Source organism: Brachyhypopomus gauderio, chromosome 12 (genome assembly GCF_052324685.1).
Source record: "Brachyhypopomus gauderio isolate BG-103 chromosome 12, BGAUD_0.2, whole genome shotgun sequence".
Taxonomy (NCBI): domain Eukaryota; kingdom Metazoa; phylum Chordata; class Actinopteri; order Gymnotiformes; family Hypopomidae; genus Brachyhypopomus; species Brachyhypopomus gauderio.
This window is the reverse complement of record NC_135222.1, coordinates 7,072,427-7,082,547: the sequence shown is the minus strand read 5'-3', so window position 1 is coordinate 7,082,547 and position 10,121 is coordinate 7,072,427. Positions and strand designations below refer to the sequence as shown.

The window sequence follows — 10,121 nt, the reverse complement described above, 5'->3', positions numbered from 1 at the left end:
CACATTTAATTAATACAAACTGAAATCAACCCATTAAAAAATTAATGGAAGGAAGTATGTATACACAATCACAGAAATAGTCAAACTGTTCAGCAAACACAGAAATAAGCCTTCAGAAGCACATTTTTACAACAAAAGAATAGCATTTATTTGTAAATACATAAAAGATTCATGCTACAACAGCTACGATCACTTCTGATGAGGTCAACAACACAGGACAAACACAATATGCATTGCTCATTTTTATTTTTTTATCTTTTCTTTGAAAAAGCAAATTGGACATTGGACAGCATGTTTTGAGTTGTTCCATTCATGGGTGATGGATTTGCATATGCTTTTAACAAACCAAAATTCAAGAACAGTGCTCCATACTATGTGCACTGAAATTTTTAACGCACGTTAAGATCCTGTTCTTCATGTCATGATGATGAAGACTATAGAAGTGTTGCCTTAAAAGAAATGTAAGCAGAAGGAAACATTTAGGGATGAAAAATGTAAGGCGACATTTCTTTTTCTCACAAAGCACACTGGAGGGACAAGGTAATACTTGACAATTTCATGTATTTGCATGACTATTTTGTTTGTGTAATAAAGCTAAATATTTTGTAACAAAATAGATTGTTTAATGAGGTGAATGAACTAGCTTGCAGTTTTGAGACCCTCAGGACAGTATGTATAGGCAGGTGGCTTCTGTATTACAGTAGCTTTCACTACAAAGAAAACAAACATTGGGGTCAATGAGGTTCAGGGTTATTTTGAAAGCTGTTTTCAGTGAGACCAACATGTAAATATTTTAGATCTCCTTGGGGATGAAGAACTTTGACTAACTGTGCACACATTTAATTAATACAAACTGAAATCAACCCATTAAAAAATTAATGGAAGGAAGTATGTATACACAATCACAGAAATAGTCAAACTGTTCAGCAAACACAGAAATAAGCCTTCAGAAGCACATTTTTACAACAAAAGAATAGCATTTATTTGTAAATACATAAAAGATTCATGCTACAACAGCTACGATCACTTCTGATGAGGTCAACAACACAGGACAAACACAATATGCATTGCTCATTTTTATTTTTTTATCTTTTCTTTGAAAAAGCAAATTGGACATTGGACAGCATGTTTTGAGTTGTTCCATTCATGGGTGATGGATTTGCATATGCTTTTAACAAACCAAAATTCAAGAACAGTGCTCCATACTATGTGCACTGAAATTTTTAACGCACGTTAAGATCCTGTTCTTCATGTCATGATGATGAAGACTATAGAAGTGTTGCCTTAAAAGAAATGTAAGCAGAAGGAAACATTTAGGGATGAAAAATGTAAGGCGATATTTCTTTTTCTCACAAAGCACACTGGAGGGACAAGGTAATACTTGACAATTTCATGTATTTGCATGACTATTTTGTTTGTGTAATAAAGCTAAATATTTTGTAACAAAATAGATTGTTTAATGAGGTGAATGAACTAGCTTGCAGTTTTGAGACCCTCAGGACAGTATGTATAGGCAGGTGGCTTCTGTATTACAGTAGCTTTCACTACAAAGAAAACAAACATTGGGGTCAATGAGGTTCAGGGTTATTTTGAAAGCTGTTTTCAGTGAGACCAACATGTAAATATTTTAGATCTCCTTGGGGATGAAGAACTTTGACTAACTGTGCACACATTTAATTAATACAAACTGAAATCAACCCATTAAAAAATTAATGGAAGGAAGTATGTATACACAATCACAGAAATAGTCAAACTGTTCAGCAAACACAGAAATAAGCCTTCAGAAGCACATTTTTACAACAAAAGAATAGCATTTATTTGTAAATACATAAAAGATTCATGCTACAACAGCTACGATCACTTCTGATGAGGTCAACAACACAGGACAAACACAATATGCGAAAGCTACTGGCAAAATGCCTTAAATGAACATGCACATATGGAAGTTAAACATTTGACATCTACCCTAGACAGGCACTGCTGTCCAACACCAGCAGGAATTTAAAGGTGTCTTGCAGAACAATGCAAATGTTTAATAATCTATGTATAGTATTCATAAGAGTAAATAGTAATTAAGCTAGCCTGAATTTCACTATAATTGCTAAATCTTATATACAGAGTTGTGATGAGAATACTAATTACACAAACGTATTCACGTACTGATACTAAAAGGAGGGTAGTGGGTGTCTCCATTAACCATAGCACTTAAAAATAAAATAAAAGTTCCAACTTGTCTACAAATAGCATTACCATCATGATCAGGCTGCCTTCTGGACTGACAACTGATTTCATGGGAAAAAGTAGCTGAACACTTGAGCAGGAAGAAGTATCCAGAAAAGCAGATTAGACTGATGTTGAAATTTTGAGGCTTGAAGTTTATTTTAAAAAATAAATAAAAGAAAGTAATTTCTGCCTCTTGCTAAATTTGCAAGCAAAAGACAAAAATGTAAAAGGCTTTAATGCAAAACAAGTTTAATATTTTAATTGCAAAAACACTGTAACCAGACAACTACTTCATACAACGAAAAGATCAGCACGCATTTATATATATTATATATATGCATATGCGCAAATCAATACCTATTCTCTCATTTCTTTGGTCCTTTAAGCTCAAATCACTTCAAATAGGTTACTTAAGCAAAAACATAGGCAGCTTGATATCAGATATTAACAAAACTCTTGATACAAGCACATCGTCTAAACTCTTTTTGCATGCTCCTAAAAGCCTCTTAAATCTAATGACTAAAAACAAATTTAAATCTGATGTCATTTAAGGATTGGTGAAAGAACATTTAAGTTGCTGCTTTCAAAACTACAGCAAGTGATTTGATAAAGGGGGCAAAGAGATCAGACGTTCATTGTCCAATCTTACAGTTGTCAGCCAGCCAGTTACAGTGGCGAACCACCCACCCAAAATGAGAGAAAAAAAAAAAAAAGATACACGGTCCGAAATAGTAGTTTCTGGGATTTTGAATATTGCAGATTTTAGATACAGCCCATTGCTGGCCATTGAAGAATTTTAGTTGCTCTAGTGTTCAGGCACCCCCGTTCCCATTTTTGTCAAAGATTGTAGGCCATTTAGCCAACTGGCCTGATAAATCCCAAAGTAACAACACTACCACTTACATATTTATTCAAAAGATACACAAGTACTTTTATGGAGACACAACACTAATAGGTGTAGTAGGAGGGGGTGGGAGGCAAAAGAAAAAAAAAAAGTGACAAGTTCTTAGAACCCAAAACGTAATACTGTCCTTTTACTTGTGGGACTTGCTGGTTTTAAATGAGACTTGCAAGACCTTGTCCCCAAGACGGTATCCATTGAGGCTAGTAATGGCCATAGCTGCCTCTTCATAGTTTGTCATAGTAACAAACCCAAACCCTTTACATTTGTTGGTGTTGAAATCTCTTATGACTTTGACGTTGGTGACCGCCCCGAATGGGCCAAACATCTGCCACAGGAAGCCCTCGTCCACATCCTGGCCCAGATTGTAGATGAAAATGCACCAGCCAGAAGTGGAATTCCCAGACACATTCATGCCAGATGCACCACCCATGTGGTCCACACTCATGGGCGAGAACCTAGTAAAAAGACGAGCTTAAAGTTACAAACGGATGGTGTTTATCGGGAAAATGACCAGCATGCTGTGGTACTACGAACCCCACCAACAAAAACTACAAATGAGACTTTGCTGGACGAACACACCTGAACCTCTGGGCCTGGTGATGGACAGGGCCTCCAAAGCGCCGGGACTGTGTGTGGTAAAGCTGAGACAGCAGCTGGGAGTTCTTTGCCTGATTGGGGTTTGCAGCAAACTTCACAGTGATTGGCTCAGATGCTCCAGTGGGCTTCTGACCATTGAGGCCTTTGATGGCTTCTTCTGCTTCCATTCTCTTATCAAAACGAATGAAGGCAACGCCACGGGACAAACCTGAGATGGAGGAAGCATTAGCAGTCTGAAATCCTACAGTGAAAAAAATTAAAGAAACACTCACAGAGAAGGAAATGGAGAACAAGGAGCAATTTTTGAACGATGTTTGAATGTACACCACCTGCATGCTCTGCTGCTGTAGAAACAGTCCTTACCTGAAGCCTGATCAACCAGCACCCTTGAGTTTATGATGCGTCCATAACGGGCAAACATGTCTTCAACATCTTTCTGTGTCATGGACTTGGGCAAGCCACTAATGTAAAGGTTGGCGTCTTTGATCGAGTCAGAGCTTGGCCTGGCGTAAGACACCTACAAAAGGGAGAACAATTCTTTAAGGAACCAACATTACAAGGAGCAGATCAAAAATCAATAGTAATTAATAGTTTATAAAACAAATTCAACAAACCACCAAAATAAGTTGTTACAGAGGCAACAAACTCATCCCAAATTAAATGTTAACGTTACATTGATTCGTTAGTATAACAACAGATTGACGAGGGGGAAAAAAACCCAAAACAATCTGTATTTTGTACATAATGACAGTTCTACACGCTAAACTAAAAAAATCATAAATTAAAAAAAGGCATAAAAAGTTAATGTAAAAAAGGGACAATTTCCATTTCAAAACAATCCCATTAGTGCAAAAATATGGAAAATAAAGAGACACATCAGGGATTGATGTGCAGGGCTTTGGTTCGGCACAACGTCATACTCAAGCAAAATGATCTTTTGTGCCTCCCTCTAGCAAATAAACTTAAAACTGAACAAAAACACATTTCTTGACCAATACTGGAGGCAAAACATGAATTTACAAAAGTCAAAAAACTTCAGTATAATTCTGTACCGAAAATAAAACCATGCCAAGTCAATGGGGAAAGCCAATTGTTAAAATCATATGGGTCTGACAACCTGGAAACAGACAAAAATTGTGAAATGAAAGATAAATGTTTAAAACAAAATCTCAGACCTCTATAAATGTGCATTTCTTATTGAGAAACACACTCGGCAGTATTGGGATTTTCCCTCTGCTGCCTAGCTACTACTGGAACATGTCATTTCTATCAGTTTACACATGGATACAAGAACACCTCTTTGCACGTTACCTTGATAGTTTTAGACTGTAGTCTCAGCCCATTGAGAGTACTGATTGCCCTTTCTGCATCACTAGGGTTAACATAGTTAACAAATCCGTACCCTAAACTGTGGCCTAGAGAAAAAAAAGGAAAAAAACAACAAAATAAAAATAACAAACGTTTGTCCACATCCTGCAGACTAAAGTAGTTTTCATAAACAAAAAACCCAGACGTTACAATGCAGCATAATCTTGGGGAGGAAAGTAAATTAATAAAATGAAAAAACAATTTCAGAACAATTACTTCATCACTTAAAATAAGAAATCAGTTACATATCACGAGTACATGATTATGAAAATAAGGGTCCGTATTACATAAAACACTGCTTAGCTTCCATCGCTTCCTTTAAAATAAACACAAAACATTAGTAAGTTGTGTACATTTTCAAGGTAAAACAATGACATCTGCCACAAAATCAAAAGTAAAAAAGTAAATAATTAAAAGTAAGAAAATCCTCCAAATTACATAACACTTTACATGAACCATACAGGAATAATTTAGCTAAAATGTGAGGAGCTTTAAGGAAATAAAACAAACAAAGAAGTTTCAAACCATACCATAAGGATGTATGGACATATAACCCCGCCCCTCCAAAAATATAATAAAAACCCTGTAACAATAAGCCATACAGCAGACAAAAGTGGACAGTGGTGCATGGAATGCTGATGCTTCTAGAAACAACCCCAGTCCAAATTAATGTTAATTATTAAAGAAACAAAGAAATAAAACACAAAACACCTCAACATCTTCAGATTCAAAAAGGAAAACGATCTAAAAAAACCAAGGGCTTGCCTCAATATAAGACCACCAAACACGAAACATTAAAATCAAAATGTCATTACTAAAAGTTTGGTGCTGAAATAACAATCCGAAGACCAGTATCCCCTCAGTCAAGACAAGATTCAGGCGACCATTTCGTTTTTGAAGACTTACCTCCCATTTTGTCTCGAATGAGTTTGGCAGACTCCACCTCGCCGATGCTGCTGAACAGACTGCGTAGCTCCTCCTGCGTCATGTTCTGCGGCAGATAATTGACGATCAGGTTTGTTTTGGCGTCTTTTGGCTCGTCCCCCATATGGTCCTCATAACCATTAGGCAAGTCATACGCCTCCTGCTAGAGAGAAAACAACACAGAATTAAATATCTGATAAACATGCACCAAATAAAATGTACATATCAATTCATAAAGATCTCTTTCATCAAAATATGCATGATACTCTCTAACGGACATACCTTAATGACACCCTTGCCAAGCTGTTGTGAATCTCTGTCATTACCTTGGCTCTGAACCTCACAGACCTACAGCACATATAAAAGTATGCATTGTGTTAAAATAAACAATTTTAAAATTGTCTAAATATTTTCTATTCTTCCAGTTTCGTATGGGGCTTATATAATGATCATACTCACTTTCAGGTATCGTATGTGTCCCCTTCTAACAGCCATAGAGATGCTTTACAGACCCAAGTAGTACGCTGAGGAAACACAGAGGAGAAATTAAGCACTGCACATTGCACATCACAGTAAATGCGAGTCCGGTGTGAAGGGGGCGACGACGAGACTTTGCGCCGGTTTAACACAAAGTGGCGCGGAACGTCTCGCTTCCCGTTTCAAATACACTGCGGCTTTGAGGAAGCAGCACCTCGTCGTCCCGCGCTGCCGCGAATCACCCTGGTAACCAGCTAGCGAAAGCGCGTGCGGCGCGAGCTGCGATTTGAACGTTATCGCTACACCACGTCACGGTTACGGAGCACAATTTTTTTTACCTCAGAACAAAAAAAACCGAATTAGCATGCGTCTCGCTAACGGCACAATAAAAAGATAGTCCGTTACAACCAGCTAGGTAGCCAACTATCAAGCTAACGTGTCGACACGACTAACAACCAGATTGTCAGAAACAATTAGGCTAGGGTTAGGTACTTAACCAGATAGCTAAAGTTTTCACAAAGACACGGCGCCGCGTGACTAAACTAGCTGGCTAGGCTAACAATAACTCGGGGGCTAACTAGCTTAGCCAGGGAGATAAACGGTGTTTTAGTGTAGCAAATATGTACTTAAGCAATTAAGAGTTTATATAGCCAGTTAACGAGTCTATCTCGTTATACGTCTTAGCATTAGCGTGGGTGCTAACCCACCTAGCTATAAAACGCACGAACATGGCGACGTAGCCCCGAAGCTAAGCGAGGTAGCTAGTTCAACGACGAGCGGTTCGCGTTTGAAACGTCTGACCTATATAAAATGCAAGTAGCTGCATTAAACTCACTTAACTAGCCAACTACCACCTTACGCGACGCACTTACGAATTCACATCTAACCTGTATTAGAATATAACGGCCAGGTCGGATATAAGCGACACAACCGTCGAGAGTTAGCAGCGCAGCTATAAAGGACCTGGGCCTTGGAAGGCCGTAACCACGCTTAAGATCGTTACCGCGTGGCTACGGTACTTCACAAGCTGACCTTTCGCACGCGGCACGAAAATTAATACATTTAACAAATAAACAACATACCTTAACACCTCGTCGACAAACCGCGTGTACAGCTACTTAATTTATTCCCCACAAACGGAATACTCGAAGTCGCTTTGCACTTAACAATACAAGCGCGAGTAGCGGATGTTACGTCAGACTCTTTGGCTCCGCCCTCTGGCCTTACGTAGCCAGCCAGAGCTCAACCACTGTACGCAGTTTTCTCTTTACCTGTCTGAAGTCATCAAATTAGTGTTCCGTGCAAGCACAGTAAACGCCATAAAGAGATAAATAAGCTCATCGTGTTTATGGAGAAAAAAGGTACTACTTAATAGAGTAGCCAAAACTCCGTGTAAGTACTTTAAAAATGGCAACGTTTCAGTGGGCTCATGTTTCAGCAACATTTAAGTACAGTTTACAGTGTATAACAGTGGGGAACCGTCAGGGCCCTCAACGCCCTCTCAGAGGGCCTAAAATATTCTTAAAATATAAATATATATAATTTATCCAATTTTTAAAAATCTACTTACAGTTTGACAATCGACATCTAAACAATTACAGAAATATAAGCAAATAATAAATTATTCACCCGTGTCTATTCAATCTGTGTTGGAAGGTGAGGGGTTAAGTGGAAGCCTGTGAGCCTGTGTCTCCCCCTATCAGGACTGTGATGCCCGCTGTTCGTTTACAGAGGGCCTGGCAGTTATAATTCAGCCAATACCATTTTCAAATGACAGCAAAATGGACCAATCATATCTTCCCTCTTAGTGGGCGGGCTTAACTGTTTGATAATTTCCGCCCGCTGTGGCGACGCTAGCTGTCGTTAGCGTACCACCGCTAGCTAGTTTCGATTCATACCTTTGAAGAAGTTATCTAGTACATATATTATTGTTTATTGCGTTTCTAAAGCTGTACTGTCGTCTCAGTTTTTTTTATTTATTTATTGCAGTTAATTAGGAAAGGGGGGGGAAGGGAGCGGGAGAGGGCCCAGGTTTAATGGTCACGGTTCGCTACTGGTGTATAATATGAAAACAGGAGATCGGTAACTCTGCGTGTAGTCCTAGTAGGCCTGTGTTGAGAAAATCGATTTTCCGATTCAGAATCGATTCGCATAAGATGATCTGATAATCGATTAGTACGTCCAAAGATCGATTTTTTTAGTGAACTTTTACCCCCGCCCCGTCACTGAATTCACGCAGGCGTGCTTGGTCTAACTAACTGTAAAACAACATGGCGTCGGACAGTGACGGTAACGACGATAGTCAAATCGGCAATCTAAAAGCAGAAGGACAGTTTATCCAGTGTCAGTGACTATTTACAGTTAGTCCATGTCACTGACAGTTTACCCAGTGTTTTTACAGTTTAAAAAAGTTAAAAATTTTCTTGTAACGTTGGGCGCAAGGCGATGGACGAGACATAATCCTTTGCACTTTCCAAATTGTTACGTTTATTACATTTACCAAAGCGCAGACAGCGTAAGCTTCTCATTTATTACTTTTATTTTGAAATTCCTATCAAATTACGCGATACTATAATGGAACTTCACCAGCGCGGTGCAGCCAGGATGAGAGAGCCATGGTGAGAGAGTCTCCTAGTCTCGCGCCGTATACTATTGGGATTATCACAAGACGCACCCGCACCCACGGAGATCTACAGACGAGACGCAGACAACATTAACACACGCCCAACAGGGAGGGGTCGGGGACCGTAACGTGACAGTTCTGTTATTATATTCACACTTTAAAGAAAAATACACGTTTACATTTTATACTTTCAGTTTATTAAGTGTGAGCACTTTTAAAATAAAAATGCATTTGGTAGCAACAGCTTTTGGGTGAAATCTTAATTATTTCAATCATAATAATAATGCACTGGTTAGTGTCCCAGTAGGAGTCCACTGTTGCAGATATAGACACCTCAAAGATGTCCTCTGTTTATTGTCCAGCCGTCAGTAACTACCAGTAACTATTTGCTGATTAATATCGATATAATACTAGTTTTAACATGTTGCTTCTGTACATAGTCAGGAAACAGCTCAAATACATTTTTAATAACACTAAACCCCGAATCGGATCGAATCGATTAAATCGGATTAAATCGAAATAAATCGATTCTTAATCTTCAGAATCGGAATCGGATTGATTCTTGGAATTTGAATCGATACCCAGCCCTAAGTCCTAGTGTCACACAATACCTTCTGGTGTTGAGGTGTGTGGTGCTGAGTAGCTCCCGTTTATAATGTAGGTACTTGGATATCCCAGTCTGTACAGTTTAAGGTAGTTTTTTAAGGCTCCCAAGACAACGTGTTGGTCCGATGAACCATGATAACGGCGGACAAGGACTAGCCACATGCCAAAACTAGCCAGGGTTGCCAGGTCCTACAAAAATATCCCACACAAAGTCAGTGTAAAACCCACCCTTCAGCAGCTTAAACTAGCCCAAAGCCATTGATGGGGGGGGGGTGGCGGCGAGTTAAATTAAGTATTATATCGCGATCGATTCTTTGTGTTGACTTGTAACTCCCACGGTGGCCCAACTCAAAAGTAGCCCAAAAAACCCTGCGACCCCAGAATTTTTACCTGCGGCTG

At 38.9% G+C, this 10,121-nt stretch overlaps 1 protein-coding gene across 4 annotated transcripts; it reads right to left on the bottom strand.

The window, feature by feature from the left end:
* Nucleotides 1-2,455: 2,455 nt before the first annotated feature.
* On the bottom strand, nucleotides 2,456-7,733 carry elavl1b (ELAV like RNA binding protein 1b). 4 transcript variants are annotated; one of them, XM_077024762.1, is made up of 8 exons: nucleotides 7,576-7,733; nucleotides 6,476-6,540; nucleotides 6,299-6,364; nucleotides 5,999-6,179; nucleotides 5,036-5,139; nucleotides 4,088-4,241; nucleotides 3,707-3,965; nucleotides 2,456-3,582 (listed from the first exon to the last, which is right to left on the bottom strand). In XM_077024762.1, exons 2-8 carry the CDS (start codon nucleotides 6,509-6,511, stop codon nucleotides 3,258-3,260), a joined length of 1,125 nt encoding a protein of 374 aa, XP_076880877.1. In that variant the 5' UTR covers nucleotides 6,512-6,540; nucleotides 7,576-7,733; the 3' UTR covers nucleotides 2,456-3,257. The 4 variants fall into 4 exon arrangements, with proteins under 4 accessions (XP_076880877.1, XP_076880878.1, XP_076880879.1 ...); XM_077024763.1 differs by having other exon boundaries at nucleotides 5,999-6,176; XM_077024764.1 differs by having other exon boundaries at nucleotides 3,707-3,932; nucleotides 7,576-7,732.
* Between the last annotated feature and the right edge of the window lie 2,388 nt (nucleotides 7,734-10,121).